Source organism: Mauremys mutica, chromosome 4 (assembly GCF_020497125.1).
Source record: "Mauremys mutica isolate MM-2020 ecotype Southern chromosome 4, ASM2049712v1, whole genome shotgun sequence".
Taxonomy (NCBI): Eukaryota; Metazoa; Chordata; order Testudines; family Geoemydidae; genus Mauremys; species Mauremys mutica.
The window spans coordinates 62,835,915-62,855,380 of record NC_059075.1 but is presented as its reverse complement, the minus strand read 5'-3'; the positions used below and the strand labels follow the sequence as shown (position 1 = coordinate 62,855,380).

Here is a 19,466-nt window from a genome sequence, read left to right as displayed (position 1 = left end):
CTGATGCTCTAGACATTCCATCCTGATCTTAATGATAAATCACAGTGCTAGGTCTTGGGGCACCGCCGCTCATCTCCTCCTGTGGTGGGGGTGGGAGCATTCTAACTAACCATGGAACTTTGGCAGCACCAGATTTCTGGTGGGTTATAGATCACACACAGGCGCATTGGAGGAGACAAACACTAGCTAGTACAGCCAAGGTGTTCATCTGTTTAAAATGGTACAGTCACTGGAAAATGCTGAGAATTACTGAGCAGCTTTACAGAGAATAAATTAGTGGTGTTGAATCCATATACATAGCATCTCAGGTAGGTGTCTGCATTGCTGAAAAGGGACAAGATAAAACTCACTCAAAAGCTGAAGGGAGGGGAAACCTTAAAAATGTGATGGCATTTTAGGTATTTGTATTCTTGGTTTTCAGGATAAAAAATTTGATTTGTATGTGAAGGCTACAGACTGGTAAGAGATCCATCCTATTTAGATGTTAATGATTTTGTCAGCTAAATTCTGCTCTCTCCCTGTCTGTTTATGAGAAAAAGTCTGTTTACTGTATGTCAACAATTCGTGCAAAGACATTAAAAGCACACAACTTTTAATTCCTTTAGATGGAAAGCTGGAACTTTATATATAAAAAGAACACAACATATACTGTACCCAAGATTTTCATCAGTTTCATGAGACTCATGTATGAGATAGAAGTAGTGGCAGAGTTAGCAATTTCAAATCTGTATTTATCCTGTTATGTTGGTTTCCTGTTCAGCACAATCCATAATCTCTCATGATGCTGTTTAGATATAAAGTTGATCAGTTACAGTCAGCAAAGCTTGTTCTACTACAGCTCTCGAAAAGGCATAGGGCTTTAATAACAGCCACCAGCTTATGTCTAAAATATAGCAGGATCCTCCTGGTAGCGCCTTCAGAAATTACTTATAGGAATTAATTTCCCCCTTTTTTTTCTTGCTTTTCTGTCTCTCTTGTTCATGTTATATCAGTTTGTCTATATAGGAGTGTGGGAAAGACTTTTTTGTCAGATTGACTGTTTTTGGAAATGGTTGATTGTCTGCACTGTAAGTTCTAAAATTGACTATCAGTAACAACATGCAATATGTGTGCCTGTGTTTTTCCTGGTCTGTGTTCCAGCTCAGAAGACCTAGATGTGCGCTTAGGGTTTGACTTGTGCAGAGAGGAACAGGATTTCCTCTGTAAAAGGAAGAAATATGTTGCTGCTGCTCTGAAAAAGGTTCTCCAGCTAGAGGAGGACCTGCAGGATGATGAGGTATGTAGGATAGAATCCCAGATGTTCCTCCTCAGCTAAAATGACCACTCAGCAACTGGACACCGAATGTGACACGTTTACTATTATCAAAACTTCTGAATGGTCAGGACGCCCTTGATTCAAGCGGTGGCCCTCTGATACCAGCATTCACATCCATCACATCAGTAGACTCAGTTGTCTTATCCCTCCCCTCCTCTGTCTCCAACACACTTGACTCCTTTGCCACACAAAGCCCATCCCAATAAACCTCAGCCGTGGCGCATTCCAAAAATCTGCTTCCTCCTTTCCTGTTCTCATGTCACCAAAAGCCTGTGGTCCCACAACAAAGGCTCTTAAGCAAACTGTGCAGTCCTGGGATAAGAAGGAAGGTCCTCTCATGGATCAGTAACTGGTTAAGAGATAGGAAACAAAGCATAGGAAAGAAATGGCCAGTTTTCACAGTGGAGAGAGGTAAATAGCAGGGTCACCCAAAGATTTGTACTGGGACTAGTGCAGTTCAACATAGTCATGTATGATCTGGCTAAGGGGGTAAACAGTGAGGTGACAATGTTTGCAGATGATACAAAAGAGTGAAGTCCAAAGCAGACTGTGAAGAATTACAAAGGGATCTCACAAAACTTGGTGACTGGGCAACACAATGGCAGATGAAATTGAATGTTGAAAAATGCAAAATAATACACATTGGAAAACATGATCCCAACTATACATACAAAATGATGGGATCTAAATTAGCTGTTATCACTGAAGAAAGATTCTGGAGTCATTGTGGATAGTTCTCTGAAAACATTTGCTCAATATGCGGCAGCAGTCAAAAAGGCTAACAGAATGTTAGGAACTGTTAGGAAAGGGATAGATAATGAGTCATAAAATATCATAATGCCATTATATAAATCCATGGTATGCACAAGAGTTGGATACGCCGTACACTTCTGGTCATCCCATCTCAAAAAGTTATATTAGAATTGGAAAAAAGAATTTGGAAAAAAATCAATAAATGAGAATTGCCAGAGAAGGGAAACAACAATATGGAACAACTTTCATATGAGGAGAGATTAAAAAGATGGGGACCATTCATCTTACAAAAGAGACAACTAATAGGAAAGGCTACAATTGTGTCATAGAGGTCACAGAAGTCATGGAATCCATGACTTCCAGAAACCTCTGACTTCAGCCCACAGCGGCTGGGAGCTGCAGGGTCTCCTTGCCATCTGTGGTGGTTTGGAGCTGCGGGGTACCACGGGGACCAGCTCTGAGCTGCTGTGGTTAGGGTGACCAGATGTCCATTTTTTTACCAGACTATCTGGTTGAAAAGGGATCCTGGCAACTATGGTCAGCACCACTGACCGGGCCTTTGACTGTCCAGTTGGCAGTGCCACACAGCGGGGCTGGAAGGCTCCCTGCTAACCTCTGCACTGCACAGCTCCCGGAAAGCAGCCAGCATGTCTCCTCTCTGGCTCCTATGGGTAGGAGCAGCCAGGGGGGCCTGCACACTGCCCCTGCCCCAAACTGCCAGACAGGGCAGCATGCAGAGCCACCTGGCCGTGCCTCCACATAGGAGCCAGAGAGGGGACATGCCATTGCTTCTGGGAGCTGCTTGAGGTAAGCGCTGCCTGGAAACTGCACCCCTGACCCCCTCCCATGCCCCATTCTCCTGTCCCAGCCCTAATCCCCCTCCTGCACTCCAAACACCTTGATTCAAACTCAGAGCACCCTCCTACATCCCAAACCCAACATCCGCAGCCCCATACCAGAGCCTGCACCCCCAGCTGGAGCCCTCACCTCAACCAACCCCCTACCCCAGACCTGATGCCCCTCCAGGCCTCTGAACAGGCAGCTTAGCTAGCTCATTAGGGGTGTCAGGAGTACTGAGCAGTGTTAACTGCAGGGCCTTACTCCTGCCACTGGAGTAGTAGGCAGGTCTGGGTTCCCCTATCGGCCACAAACAAAGCAGCATAAATCCCACAAAGGGGGCAGGGCTGAGCTAGGAACCCAAACAAAGGGCTTCATTTAAAGGAGACCGGAGTCAGGACAAATAGACTGTTCATTTATTAGACAGTTTAATACCCCTGAAGGGATTCATTTGGGCTTTGTGACTCAGTTGGAGGGCCAAGCCATGGAAGACTTGCCAAGTGAGGTCGACAAAGCTACAGGAGGTGACAGCAGCGGAAAAAGCTTGTAGTACTGCAGCAGCAGCAGCAGCAGGACTTGCGCAAGAAGTGAGTGCCCCTCCCCGTTACAATTAGTAATTACTACATTCTTCCACATCCCCTTTATGCTTGAAGATAGAGACCAATATGCTCTTCCCCCATTAGTTGGATATTTTTTCAGTTTGGAGGATTAATTTAAGGAAGTTCATCATCACTACCACTGCCTGATGGCCCAGTGATTTAAATACCTCAACTGCTACATGATCTGATTCCTCTGCCTTCCCATGTGTCATCATCTTTAATGCTGTCTGACTCATTAACACAGTGATAGCTCTTGTGAGGTTGTTGTTTGCCCATACTTAGTGCAATGATTTCCTCAGGTTCTCTCCCTTGAGCAGTTTCTCATAAAACCACTGACCTCTCCTAATGATTTTGCTATCTTCCACCAGTACTCTTCCATTTTTGTCTTTGATACACTTCACAACTCTCAGATCCCTAGTGCTTCATTGTCTGATCTTTGCTAACCTCTATATTCCTTTTTGCCCTTCCTTCCTCAATAATCCTACATATGAAGCTTTAAGTGCCTGACCCTTAGCTTCTGCAACCAGTATTTTCACCTTTCTCTTTACCAGCCTATATTCCTCGTAACTGTCCACTATTCTTATTTCTGCCATCACTTAAGCCTTCCCTCCTTTTTTCATTTCTGTTTCCTGCACATCATTAGACCACTACAATATCTTCTTTCATTTGTCAACACACAGCTTGTGAGCTTTCTGTGTTACCTGTGGATATTTTTCTCCAAACCTCATTGGTATCATCATGGCTGGTTTGGTCATTGTCTGACCTCTATAGAAATCTCAGACTAACTTCCCTGTCTGCAGGCCTCTACCACTTTATCCTTTGTTCCACAGCTCATCTTTTAGTGCCCCCCCTCCCTCGCCGCCCATTGCCTTTTTCACCCAGAAGTCTGTTACATGCAACCTATGTTGCTCTGCAATCTGCTCTCCTGGGATCACTTTACAGTCTCACAATTTTTTAGATCTCTTCTTGTCAGGAAGTAATCAGTCGGGGACCTGTTGGCATTGCTCCAGTATATAATTAAGTGCTTCTCCCTCTTTGTGAAATATATATTGGCAACAATCAGGCCATGGGCTCTGGCTAACTCCAAGATATCCTCACCAGCTTCATTTCTGGTACCAAAACTTCATCCTCTGAAAGTCATTATAGCTCTCACTGTGTTCTCTCATATCTATTGAGATCTGCTCTGATAATCAGGCACTCAGCATGTGGTACTTCACTCATCACTTGGCCCAATGCTATGTGGAACTCTACCTTCTCCTCTCTCATATAGCCAACGTGTGGAATAGATCAGCATATACCATAAAAGTTTTGGTTTCCGGTCAGTGCTGTTCTAACTTTCATCAGCTGGTCACTCTTTCTTTGGAGGTCCACTATAATATCCTGTAATATTTCTGCTACTGTTATTCCTACTCTATTCCTCTTTTCTGCTGCGCATCATCTTGTAGCCTCCTTGATGTACGTGGATTTCAATCCCTTCCATTTTGTCTCTTGTATACAGACAATGTGCACTCTCCTTCCCTTCATCATCTCGACTACTACTTTTTGTTTCCTTTTCATTGTTCCCACATTCAGGGAAACCAGACGTTACTCTTAGGCTTGCTATTTTTAGCCATATGTGCCACAATGTGGTAAGTTGGCCATTTTCCACAGTCGTCAGACAAAGAGGTTGTGTGTCACTTCTGGGTTGGGTGACCATATTTCCCTATGGTGAATACAGAACACCTGGTAAAATTACTCATACTCAAGTGAGTTCAATGGCAATCAGTCAGAACTATGCAATACAAACATTCAAATTAACATCAAATTGACTGAGCTCCTGTTGAAAAGAATTACTGTGTAGTTGGATTCTTTTTATTTACCTTCTTATCATTAAGGCTTTATGGTTAATACGGGGAGGGGTGACACTCCCGTCCCCACCCTCCCGTACACCTCTCTCACATAGGGGGAGTGACCGACCTACCCAGCCCTCCCTGACCGGCGCTCTCCACCCTCCATGCCTGACTGGGCCCCCATGATGGACCCGTGGGAGGGGGGACGGGACCGCAGGGTGACATGCCGCCCCACCCCAGATTTCTGCCAGGGTTCACACCAGAATGTGGCCAGCCACAGCCTTTCGGCACTGTGTGGGAAGGAAGGGACGAGAGCTGCTTCCAGACACAGGGGAGGAGGAGCGGGGGGATGGGATGACCTGGCAAATGTCTTTGCAGAGCTCATCTCTTCTCTCCCCTTGTCCTTTCCTGCTTGCACAGTGTCAAAAGGCAGATAACACCTCCAGGCTGCTGCTGGCCACCAACATAATCCAGACGCCTCCGGCTACAGCGCGGGCAGGAAGGGGTTAAGCCCTAAGGATGCACTGTGCACCAGGGCCCAAGGAACCTGACTGCAGGGGCTTCATGGAACCAAGTCAGAGAGGTGGCTCAGCAGGGGAGGGTGCCTAGGGGACGGAGCAGCCCTGCGCTCCCTGGGGGCAGGACCCAGGGTGGGGGTGGGTGGATGAAGAGGATGCTAAGCCCCTGCTCCCAGGGCTGCTGTGAAACCTGTAGGTTCAGGGTGGGAACAGGCTGGAAATTGCTCCCCCCACACACCCACACTCTAGAGCTTGGCTGAGGGGCGGAAAGGCTTCCCCTTGCCAGCACTGCACAGGCCATTGGCACTTGCAGGGCTTGGCTCCTCCTGGGCAGTGCCCTGGGCCAGAGGGTCTTGGGCTTTCCCAGGGCACCGGCCCAGCCAGAGGTGGTGGGGGAAGGAAGGAGCCTGCCAGCCAGGCTGCTGGGGAGCTGAGCGCTCTGACCAGGGGCTGGTTCTCCGCACAGCGCTGGGAGCGGGATGTGCCCTGCTGTGGAGGAGCAGAGGGGCTGCGGGGCGGGGGGCGGGCAAAGGGGCAAAGCAGGGAGAGGACAGCAAGAGCGGGAGCACGTAGAGGGCCGATTGGTGGGCAGCAGAGGCAACACGTAACTGGCTGCTGCCTAGTGCCTGCCCACACTCACCAGCCACTGCAGCTCGCAGCATACAGCCAGCACCGACCGGAAATGGGACGTCAGGGGGGTGGAGCCCTGCTGGCTGAGAGCCCACGCACAGCAGTGGCTGCGCTGACAGACTAGCAGGGGGAGCAACTGGCCCCGCGTGCTGCATCTTTGCCCCGTCACCAGCCTTGCGCACCCGCCCCCATCATCGGTCACTGGACCCCCACCCCCAACTCACTGCTGATGGGCAGGTGGCTGGCAAGCAGGGATCCGTCCAGCAGCAGGACCCACCAGTACTGATGTGGGGGAGACAGAAAATATGGGACAATTTGCCCATTTTTAAGAAAAAGTTGGGACACCTGCAGGAATATGGGACTGTCCCTTTAAAAATGGGACATGTGTACCCCAGAAGTAGGGTGACCAACTTACCCTTTGTACTGCTAGACTTGTTGACGATGAAGACCTGTGGAACATGTGCAAATGACACAGCTTTTACAAACTGGCTAGCCACGCTTGACATTCTTGGTTTGAAATTGGAGTTTTTCCTTCTCCTAGGTGGCCTGCCTGCATGACTAGTGAGCCCCATCTGCCTGGGGCAAGCCACTCATAATGCACCAGACCCCCATCCTTCACACCCCCACTTCCAGTTAAAAATGCCTCTGCCATGAGAAGGCAAGTGGTAGGGGGTTGACTGTTAGAAGCTATGTATTGAGACAGCCATATGAGGCAGTGGTGGGCAACTTGCGGCCCGTGGGCTGCATGTGGCCCGTCAGGGTAATCCGCTGGCAAGCTGCGAGACAGCTTGTTTACACTGACCGTCCACAGGCATGACTGCCCGCAGCTCCCAGTGACCGCGGTTCGCCATTCCTGGCCAATGGGAGCTGCGAGAAACGGTGGCCAGCATGTCCTTGCGGCCTGTGCCGCTTCCCGCAGCTCCCAGTGGTTGAGAACAGCAAACTGCAGCCACTGGGAGCTGCGGGTGGCCATGCCTGCAGACGGTCAATGTAAACAAACTGTCTTGCAGCCTGCCAGTAGATTACCTTGACGGACTGCATGCAGGCTGCAGGCTGCAGGCTGTCCACCACTGTTCTAGGCAGAGCTCATCCCTCAACCCATCTTGGCGACAAAAGCTCTTTAGTAGGAACAAAAGCAACTGAACTTATAATAAGTCCTTCCCTTCTCTATTCCAAATAGAGAGGGCCTGAGCTACTGAGGTTGGGTCCAAATCAGATTCTAAACTTCTCGAGTGTTCAGGAGTGTGTGTAAGTGTTTCAGTTTTGATCTTGTCAGAAGAGAGACTACAGTCGTGATTTGGAACTGGATTGAGTCTAGTGTTCCATTTCTGATTCTCTAAATGTTCATATATCATTTGCTTTGCAGTAACTTGCTGTCTTTGTATTGAACAGATTCCTGTGGTGGCAATCATGACAACAGGTGGTGGAATGAGATCACTGACAACGACATATGGCAGTCTACTGGGTCTCAAGAAGTTAAATGTCATAGACTGTGCTATGTACCTGACTGGCTTGTCTGGCACGACATGGTAAGGAAGACATGAGCAGAGTTTCTCTATGCTGCTGATATAATGATCTATGCTAAAGAAATATTATGGAGCTGCCAGTAGCAGCCAGCATTGTGACCCAAGGCCTATTTTTGATCCATTTATAACTTTGCCAGAAAAATCTCTTTTTGGAGTGTCAAGTATCAGAGGGGTAGCCGTGTTAGTCTGGTTCTGTAAAAGCAGCAAAGAATCCTGTGGCACCTTATAGACTAACAGACGTTTTGCAGCATGAGCTTTCGTGGGTGAATACGCACTTCGTCGGATGCAAGTGGGTATTCACCCACAAAAGCTCATGCTGCAAAACATCTGTTAGTCTATAAGGTGCCACAGGATTCTTTGCTGCTTTTTGGAGTGTGAAATTCTTATAGTTAGTGTCAGCACAGAAGTGTATGTTTAAAAAAATATTTTAGGGAAATTGGCCAGCGATTTTAAATTTACCAGGCAGGGGAAATGTAATGTTTGTGATTTTTAAAAAATGTAATGTTTTTTGGGGAACCTAGAACTCAAAGACAGCATAGATTTAGGACATGAAACCTTTTGTGAAGTTTACATTAACCCTTCAAATTGAAAACGTTAAGTTTAGCACCTTCTCTAATAAAAGCCTCCGTTTGTTTTTTCCCCTTCAATATATTTCCCAGGACTATGGCAAATTTGTACAGAGATGCTGATTGGTCACAGCAGGATCTGTCTGGGAAAATCATTGAAGCTCGAAAACATGTGACCAAATGCAAGATGGGTTCTTTTTCCATGGAGCGTATGAAGTATTATAACAAGCAGCTGTGTCAGCGGAAACAAGAAGGCCACAGGACATCTTCTATAGATCTGTGGGGGCTCATTGTTGAATATTTGTTACATGATGGGGTACAGTATGTCAAAGCATGGTTTTATTAAATCATTATGGTGATTAATATTGCACTAATAATCTTATCTTTATGGCTGAGGAAACACTTCCCTTAAAAGCCACTCAGTTTTCAGAGGCTTATAACTTTCTGACACTGACCCATTTGGGACAATATTTTTTCAAGCTTCTTCTGAATGCAGCGGGGGATGTGGAGGGCGGGCGGAATGACCGTTTTCACTAGTAGGTTTTTGGATGCTTTTTACTGGAAAAATCACATTTTGAAAAAGTAATAGTTAAGTGCTGTAGGTATATTTTAAAGATGTTTTCTTTAGAAATAATGAAATTATAAGTGTTTTAGAACAGCAAACAGTAGACTATTATCCACTCATTTTTCACAGCACATGCAATTGCATTACTCCTGATACATGCATGCCCAATCCTGTGTATAGCTGCAGTATTGTACATTAAACTAGGATGTCAGCTGGTTATGAAACTCATTTTTAACTTAGACCACTCCAGAGCCTCTATGCTGTAGAAAGAACAGGAGCACTTATGGCATCTTAGAGATTAACAAATTTATTTGGGCATAAGCTTTCGTGGGCTACAGCCCAAGTCATTGGATGCATGTAGTGGAAAATACAGTAGGAAGATATACACACAGAGAACATGAAAAAATGGGTGTTACCATACACACTATAAGGAGAGTGATCAGTTAAGGTGAGCTATTATCAGCAGGAGAGAAGAAGAACTATTTGTAGTGGTAATGAAAATGGCCACTGTAGGCAACTCTTTCTCCTTTTTAGCCACTCCTATCATGTTGGTCTGAAAGTGCCATCAAATCATGTACCATATAGTTATCAAGAATCTGCGGCCACCATGGTTGTCAGCTGTTCCTGGGAATTTTGGCAAGTATGGAAGATCCCAGACATATTAACCGCTGCACACAATTCAGTCATACAATGGAGAACATGGCTGAAATGCAGGCATTTTACTGCATTCCAAGTACAGATATAGTGAGTAGATTCCTATTTCAGTTCCTTTCCCCCACCCCCTTTAATTTAGCTACTTTTCTTGTAAAAACAGAAAGACAACCATAAACTCTCAGATCAGCGACAGGCAGTGGATCAGGGTCAGAACCCACTGCCCATCTACGTGGCAATCAATGTCAAGGACAACTATAGCACTTTGGATTTCAAAGGTAAAGATATTCCGGAGATGTACTTGATCTTAAATCTAGGAGGTGGCTCAGTATTGTGTGTAAGACCTCATATAGATTACATAAAACCCCCTCTAAATTAAAGACCAGACCATGGCCTGGTAAAAATTGGCATAGTTCCACTGAAGTCAATGGAGCTACATCAGCTTACACCAGCTGGCTTTTTGTAATCGCTAGTTTTAATTTTTGTGGTGTTTTTACATTTCTGGTGTTTGTGCTGGATCGGAAATAACTTTCAGTGATTCAACCTTTTTCTAATGCCTTGTATCCATTTGATAACAGCATAACTCTTTATCCTCAGCCAGGGGTCTGCTCTAAAAGATTTTTTTGGGTTTTGTTTTTGTCTTTTTGTTTGTGGCTCTGTATGCAGAATGGCTGGAATTCACCCCCTATGAAGTTGGATTCATGAAATATGGAGCTTTCATTCGCTCTGAGGACTTTGGAAGTGAGTTTTTCATGGGTCGGCTGATGAAGAGGCTCCCAGAATCCCGGATCTGCTACTTGGAAGGTGATTTATTGTCCTGGAAAAATGTCAAACTAATAAAAAACATAATTGATTACATAAACCGGCCACTGGTGAGTCACTGCTATGTGATTGGCAGCAATGGTACAGTATCACCTGCCAGAATATATGCCAGTACCACATATGAATTAATATTTAATAAAGTGGTTTCTTTTGCATTGTTAAAGCAGAAACTTAAAATAATAGGTGAATGGCAACTACTAGACTTTAAACATTTTCTATCTGAAATTTTCTAACTGTTTTTGCATAACAATACAGTTTACTACCAGTCCATGAGTAAAATCCTGGCCCCTGTGGAGTCAATAGGATTTTGCCATTTATTTCAACTGGACCAGGATTTTGTCCAGAGGCCAAATCTACACTGTGCACTAGGGGTGTGATTCCTAGCTCGCACACACATATGCTAGCTCTCATCTGAGTTAGTATGCTAAAAATAGTGTCACCATGGTGGCACAGGTAGTGGCAGTGGTGTCATGGTCTAGCCACCCTGAATGTATACCTAGGGGGTTCAGGCAGGTTTGTTCTTGAGGTAATTAACCTGTGCTGCCGCTACCTATGCTACTGTGGCTACACTCCTGTTTTTAGTGCATTCGCTCAGATGAAAACTACTGCAAGTATGTGTACTTAAGCTGGGACTCACACCCTGAGCTCGCAATGCAGATGTAGCCCAAGCTTCTTGAGTTTAATCTCTTAAAATGGTCTTAATCCAGAATTTTAACTCAGATGGATATATCTGTGTGTGTGTGTGTAGTCCGTCGGTGCGACGATGACGTTTTCATGCTATCTCTTTTAGTATGATGCTTTTCCCTGGCAGCTAACAATCGATTATTTCTGTCCTCTTCGAAGGCTTGAAAAGCTCTGAGTGTGGTGTGCTGCCCTGCTGATCTATTTAATGCAGCTTTCTCAAGATCATTCTGTTTTATTGCACCAAAGTGTATACTGTTCTTGATACTGTCCTTGTAGTGCTTTCTGGGGTGGCCTTGATTCTGATGTCCTTGTGCCAATTCTCCATAGACATTTTTTCTGGGGACTTGATATTCAGGCATCCTAATGATGTGTCTAACCCAGCGTAGTTGGGCTTTTATCAGCATGGCCTCGATGCTTGTGGCGTTTAACTTTTGGAGAACCTCCAGGTTGGTTATTTTGTCCTGCCAGTGGATCCCCATAATGGCAAGCAGAGACCACATATGGAAGGCCTCTGGCTGTTTGATATGCCATTTGTATGGTGTCCAGGTCTCACAGCCGTAGAGGAGAGATGAGGGCACAAAAGCATTATAAAGTTTTATTTTTGTTGAGAGGGTTATGTGGTGGGATTTCAGGACTTTGTTATGTAGCTTTCCTAATGACTGAGAAGCTGTCTGTATCCTGTTAGTGATTCGTTTATCAAGAGATCCATCATTGGAGATATTGCTGCCGAGATGGGTAAAACTGTCAACTTGCTTTAGCTGGATTCCACTAATGGATATGCAAGGGGATACCACACAAAGCGGTGAAGATGATTGATGCAACACCACATTTTTCTCTAGGCTGATTGTAAGGACAAACAATTTTGATGCTTTAGCGAAGCAATCTACACTGAACTGGAGATCTCCCTCTGTGTGTGCTAGGAGGGCACAATCATCTGCAAAGAGTGCTTCTCTTATTAGTAGTTCTGTTACTTTTGTTTTTGCTTTAAGCTTTATAAAATTGAAGACTGAGCCGTCATGTCTGTATCTGATGTATATGCCTCTGTTGAACCCATTTATAGTATGGTTGAGAGCTTGGGTGAAGAAAAGGTTGAACAGTACAGGGGCAAGGACACGGCCTTGTCTGACTCCATTTGAAATGGGAAAGGAGTCAGTGAGATCATAGAATCATAGAATATCAGGGTTGGAAGGGACCTCAGGAGGTCATCTAGTCCAGCCCCCTGCTCAAAGCAGGACCAATCCCCAACTAAATCATCCCAGCCAGGACTTTGTCAAGCCTGACCTTAAAAACCTCTCTCCATCGCTATAACAGTGTGACAAAAGGTGACAAAACCTCACACAGTCAGTGAAACTGTAATGCTCTGCAACACAAGCACACCAGTGATATGTAGAAAATAATAGAATAAAACTGACCCCTTTGAGAATCCGACATACCAGTGCTGCCCGTATTTCAAAATTCTGCAGAGTTAATACACTCCTCAAAAGAAGAAGAGAAATTAAGAGCCGTAAGCAACAGAGAAAAGAAAGATGACATAGGAAGGAAGAGAATGGGTGATCTGGAGAGTTACAAGAAGGCTTCCATCTTATGATGGATATGACCTATAACCGTCACTGTGACAGACTATCTGAATTAGAGTTGAGCAAAATTGTACCATTCAGGCAGAGACCTGTAAAGAACTGCACTGCCCGAGGAATTACTTGGGAGGGTGGGGGTTGTGCCCTAGGAATCATAAAGTCCTTTTCAAGCTCTCAGTTGTGCATGACTATGCAAGCTGCACCATGCTTTAAAAATGGTTAAAATTGTTCCCTTGGTGCACCAGACCTGGTCTACAGAGAGAGCAGCATACATGAGAAAAGAGCATCCCTGCATTTCCCAGAGCACAGGCAAAGTCCTGGCCCCTTTCAAGGCATACATAAGAGAGGAAGATTCTTTGCATCCTACCTGCACACCCACACAAAGCCAGACACAATCTGGCCCTTAGTATCTAAAGACCCCAAGTCAGATATTAAAAGCAGAAGTTTGGAATTGTGCAGAGACAGATGCCTGCAAAAAATAGAAGATAAGGGAACAACTTCAGATGGAAGGATCAAAAGTCAATTTTCAGTTAAATGCTCCAAGACTCGATCAAATAGGTCTCCATAAAATCTCTAGCATGGCCCACTCTCATGATTTTATCACAAGTCTTGAGTTATTTGGTGTTTTTTTTCTTGAAGCCTAGAATCATGGGAGTACGTGAGAAGTGCAACTTTCATTTAAAAAAATATTTCTTAGCCCTCATGGTTTTAGAGCAAAGCTTGAAATGTGCACCAAGAATGCCCTAAAGATTTAAAAAAGCAGAAAACAAATATAAATAACTCAACATTTATTATTTAAAAACAAATCTCATTATTTTTAATCCAATCTTTTATGATTTTGGAGGGCCTGACTTATGATTTTTTAATGTTTAGGACTGGCAATACTGATCTATCTCTCCTTTCACAGGCATGTGGAGTAGTTTATTTTCCCTGAATCTGTTATATATCTGGAATTTGTCCCACACTTCAGAGGACTTTTGGCACAGGTGGACCCGAGACAGAGTAAATGATATTGGTAAGTTACTTTGTACCTCTGCCTTACCATTTATTTATCATTATGCTTCACAACCATTTGTTGTGTAAACCATGCACTTGCTTTTTGAAGTTTTATTTTTAAAAATTTGCAAAGGCATCATATCTTGCCTGGAAGACCCAGTTTCAAAAGACTAATATTGACTACCATCATGGGATCATTTTTGAATAACTCATAGACTGCCCTTTGATCACTAGCAATAATCACTGAATATGTAAGAGAGTAAATATATTCAAGAATAATGATCCTGGTTTGCAGCTAATTAGACACTCAAAAAACAACATATGAATATTTGCTGAATTTTTAATTTGACAAATACAGTTCAACTTGATTTATTTTTCAGGATTATGATTTGTAGGTGGTTTGACATTTTATGTCTTATTGGATGTTAGGGCTTTGTTTTTAATCCAGCACTGGGGTATCTTAAGAAATTTTGTCTTAATAGATCAAAAAAATGTTTATCTATCTTTTGTTAAGGTGCTCGTGAGACCTTTCATCATGGACACCATAAGCTAATAGCGTAGAGATTGTTATTTTTTATTATTGCTATTTTGGGGGCTCCTCAGAAACATTTATCTAGACAAACAAAACCTTTATTTACTTCTTTTGCAGAGGAAGAGCCTGTCCTACCTCTGAGGCCACATGAACAGAAGACTCAAGTATTCACCACAGCAAGCCCCCTTTCCCGTGTCCTTCGTGGTGCCATTACAGAGCGCACGTCAGTTGCCCAGTACCACAGTTTCCTGAAAGGCCTCCAGCTGCATAATGACTACCTAGAGAATGACAAGTTTTGTAGATGGAAAGGTAATAGCACTTGCCTTTCAGCAGCATCCTTTGCAGGAATTTGAGGTCTGCGATATAGTGAGGAGATCTGCGTGACTTGGGAGAGAATGAACGGATTTTATTTAACAACAAAACAAACAATTCCCACTTCTCCCTCTCATCCCACCCCCGCCCAGCTTCCTGATATGCCAAAGTTTGAATCTACTTTTAAACAGAATTGTTTGATCAATCAATTGAACTATACAGGGCTGAAAATCTGTGGTGACATGGATTTGATGGGGTTCAAGCTCATTTCTCTTTGGGCTGTAGCCAGTTGATTAAATCTCCATAGTTTGGCTCAGTGTGTTGGCAGCATTCCCAGTCTTTATGAACAGAGAGGAGACATTAAGGCCCAGACTCTCAAAGGTATTTAGGCACCTAACTCCAATGGGAGTTTGAGCATCTGGGCCTTAGTGGGTAGAATGAAGAAATCTTTGATCACTAGAAGAGAGTGCCACTTCAGATCAAAAGGACCAAATGCCGGCTTCCTAGAGACCCGTGACTTGCTTATTTAATGCTCCAGGAAAGGATCTGCATTTTAAACAGAACAACAAATTAATTTATTTTTTACCGTTAGCAGCTAAATTCTGTGGGTATGTCTACACTGCAATTAGACACTTGCGGTTGGCCTGTACTGCCTCATGGGGTCCCAGAGACCGGCCTCCAGCCCAAGCCTGGAAGTCTTCACTGCAATTAAACAGCCCCACAGGCTGAGTCCTGTGAGCCTGTCAGCTGGCACACGCCAGCCGCGGGTTTTTAATTGCAGTGTAGACATACACTGTATTGCACATTATTGGAAAAATGTGACCCCTCCTATGGTACTGTGGTAAAGTAAAATATAGACTGATCTTGTAATGGAAAAGCTTTCAAAGCAAGTACGTACATGAGAGAAACACCAAAAAGAGGATAGGTATTTAGGAATTTGGTCACTCTTTCTAGTGTACTCATAGGAGAAGGGCTCCCAAGCCAGAAAGCCAGAATCTTTAGCCAAGTTCTTTGAATATTAATCTGATCCTGAACATGTAATGTGCAATGTAGTGTGTTAATGTTTTCTTGTAACTTTGCCTTAATATATACACACACACACACACACACACACACACACACACACACACACACACACACACACACACACACACACACACACACACACACACACACACACACACACAAAATGCACCCAAAAGAAAAAGAGGGGGAAAGTGGGAGGGAGAATAGGTGGCTAGCACAGTTTGAATGAGCCAGGAATAGAATGAACATGGAGAGTCTGACATCAGAGAAAATAGTTGTTCTAATTTAAGGCTGAGCAACAGTGATGTAAAGAGTTTATCAAATGTCTAATGAAATTAGAAATGTGGAATGGGGCTGAATACTCTTTTTTCTTGAACAGTGTATTCATCAGAGCATCAGCAAACTGCTCTTCTGCGATTTCCCTTATAGCAAGAAATATTTTCCTTTTAGATACTGTGCTGGACACATCACCCAACCAGCTGACTGAAACAGCAGAATACCTGTCCCTGATAGATACTGGATTCTTCATCAATACCAGCTGCCCTCCACTTTTGAGGCCAGAGAGGAAAGTGGATGTTATCCTGCATTTAAATTACAGTGCAGGATCACAGATACTGGTGAGAGGAATCAAATTATTCTGTTTTCTCCAGTAAGTCATTTGTCTTAAGTTTTTAGTGATATTGTTCCTATTAAAAGCCCTGTGTTAAGTATTCTGAACCACAGTATTTTAGCTTAATGCTGTATCTTAAAATTGTATTCACAACCTGTAACCTAACCATTTTCTTTTGTGGTACTCAGTGTTTTTTGTTGAGTACTCCAGGGAAAATTTAAAAACCTGTCCATGTATTTTCATATAATGCATGTTTCTCAAACCACATTCTTTCCAAGAGGTAGCCTAGCACAATTTAGTATTAGTTGCTGTACTTCAGGAAATCCTGATCTCAGCCTATTCTTTGGGTTCTCATATTGTTCTCTTCCTTGATCCAGCCTCTGGACCAGTCCTGTAAGTACTACTCAGAACAAGGAATCCCATTCCCCAAAGTTGTGCTGAGTGAAGAAGAGAGGAAAAACCTAAAGGAGTGCTACCTCTTTGATGATGCCGAGACTCCAGGAGCTCCTATATTGCTATTTTTCCCATTAGTGAATGACACCTACCAAAATTACAAAGCACCTGGTAAGTTATCAACGGTAGCCAAGCATTCAATGAAGGCCACCCTGGCGACCCTATCAACAGATTGAATTTCATTCTTTAATGAATTCTTCTCCACTTGTTCATTTCCCTACAACAAACCTCTCCATTGCCTAACTTACCATTTTCACTTAGATCTACTACATATTTCTTATTAAGAAGAATAGGATCCTGTTTTACTTCCAGATTCACCTTCATCTGTAACATACCCCTAGTTATCTTGTTGTATATTAGTGTAAATTGTTGTAATAAAAATGCAAAATCTTTAAACTAAGGTCAAAGGAAATGTACATTTAAGGAGAAAACCCAAAATAATTACAAGTTTCCTTCTCTTTTAGCAGACTTTTCTTTCCTTCTTTTGGTGTCTCTAATGTCGGGTCTCTGTCCCAAGTATAAAAAGGCCAATGTCACAACCCTGAGCATTGATGGATATGAGAGCTTTGCTTTCCTTGTAAATAACCTATTCACTGACTGGATCACTATTCCTCTTTTCAGTAGGAATAGCCTTTCCATTGGACAGGACACTGTTTCACCTATTAAATACCTTTTGAGGCTTCTACTCTTCTTTTGGTTCCATTCCCCTTCTTCAAATTCTGCCATTTGCCACGTCAGAATTTCCCTTTCCTGCTTGAGTCACAGATGTGAAGACTTCTCTAAGGCTGTTATGAGCAGATAACAGGAGACACTCATAGGGATAGTCACCTATACTTCTCCCTTCAGCACATCAGGCAACTGACATTCCCCTGATCCAGGGATCAAATTACTGGATTGCAACAGAAACACTTGTAAAACATGCCCAGAGCATTTAAATGGGTGAGCACTCTTACTACAGAGAAATCTCCTTCTCTGAGCTGTTACTGGTGGTACATGACAGAAATAAGCCCAGTACTACAGCAATGTCCTTTTGAATTTTTTCCCCAGGTGTGAAGCGCTCCAGCTCAGAGATGGAGGAGGGCAAAGTTGATCTCACCAGTCGCTTTTCCCCCTATTCTACATATTCAGTCACATACAAGGAGCAAGATTATGATCAGCTGGTTAAACTGACTGAGTACAACATCCTGAATAACAAACACCTGATTCTTCAAGCCTTGCATACAGCAGTGGAACGGAAAAGGCGACATAAAAAATAGTTACCATGCCAAGTGCCTTTATTCCTGGGAGGATGTTTTTGTATCCTCAGGCATATGGAGAACCACAGCTTTTCTGAAGATTGACCAACAGTCCTCAATGGATTCCAGTTTGACCCTATTAACTGGCTGCTGTGGTGGTGGCATGGTCTAAATACCTAGAAAGTGAGTTTAAAAATATATAAGTCCAAACTACAGTGGACACACTGGATTCAATTAATTTTTAAATAATAGTAGTTCTGCCTTGTTTTAGTGGCTGTTCTATGAACTATTGTCCATGGGCCAGACTGTTGTTGTGCTAAAGTGCACTGTAAGGAAGAGGATTAGGAATCTTGCCAGTCAACCCATTCAAGGCTCAAGGACAGCTACCATCCCTGTGATGGGGGGAACACAGGGACTGCACTCTCTTAGATACTTACAGGTGGTCTTTAAGGTATAGTCTAAGTTTTTGTTCCGAGATTGCTGCTGACCCCCTGCTCAGTGCCTACAGGGTTAGGCAGCAGCCAAGTGGGGATTTTGTGGATTGCAGTGGAGCCTAAAACTGGGATTTAGGTTTGTCTGAAGTTCAAGTTCCTAAGTACCTTTGTGGATCTGGTCCCTAGTTGTTGCAACACAATCTGCTTAAGTTTATCTTGAACTTCTACTTTCCATTGTTTTTTCAACATATAAACTGAATGTTCCTCCTGGTCTTTAAAGTAATGTAGGTGCCCTTGTCATTATCCGTTAAGTATGTTTTTATATACATTTACAACAGTTCTAATTTAAAATAAACACATATCCTGACTTGACCATTGTCTGGGACTTGATGGTATTTAAGGGTAATTTTAAAGGCAAACTGACCTAGAGTGCACTTTCCTTTTCTTCTTCACTTCCATACCTGTGTAAAGCAACCTAGCAGGTGGTCATATAAAACCACATAATTGGACAATTCTTTGTTATTGCTACTCTTCTGTGTGGAGTCGGAGCATTCAAACCGTGTGAGTGCTAGTTGGCATGGCCTGTTCAAAATGTCATCGATATGTTTAATGGCAGGTTCAAGGGTGTAGCTCTGATTTTTCTGCAGCTCTGGTGATGGAGACCCAGAAACATTGACTCCTTCAAATTTGTCTCCCCTAAGCATGTATTTCCTCTTTGGAAGAAGGGGAAATTGACTTTCATGTCTGAGTTTTAGTACCACTTTCAAGCTTTTGTAAATCCTCAGACCAGAGATCGACTCCTTGAAAAATAAGAGATTTCAGTCACAATGGTGATTAAAACCAGCATGAAATAGGATGTGCCTATATATTTATCTATCTTGATCTCCTTAAGAGGTTTTCTTTTATATGCATTTCTGAGAGACTTCCCTATGAGATTTTGCAATTGCTTTGATAAAGTCTTTCATGTCTGGTTATTAATACAACTTAATCCTTTCAGTC

General features: G+C 43.5%; 1 protein-coding gene across 1 annotated transcript in view; it reads left to right on the top strand.

The window, feature by feature from the left end:
* LOC123369663 (cytosolic phospholipase A2 epsilon-like) overlaps positions 1-18,744 on the top strand; it is a 31,974-nt gene extending 13,230 nt beyond the window's left edge. Inside the window, 11 exon segments of the mRNA XM_045015520.1 lie at positions 422-459; positions 1,141-1,276; positions 7,874-8,010; positions 8,667-8,889; positions 9,953-10,067; positions 10,456-10,593; positions 13,777-13,884; positions 14,515-14,706; positions 16,186-16,352; positions 16,723-16,909; positions 17,846-18,744. Coding sequence (XP_044871455.1) covers positions 422-459; positions 1,141-1,276; positions 7,874-8,010; positions 8,667-8,889; positions 9,953-10,067; positions 10,456-10,593; positions 13,777-13,884; positions 14,515-14,706; positions 16,186-16,352; positions 16,723-16,909; positions 17,846-18,054 — 1,650 coding nt within the window. The 3' untranslated portion in view covers positions 18,055-18,744.
* Positions 18,745-19,466: the final 722 nt, after the last annotated feature.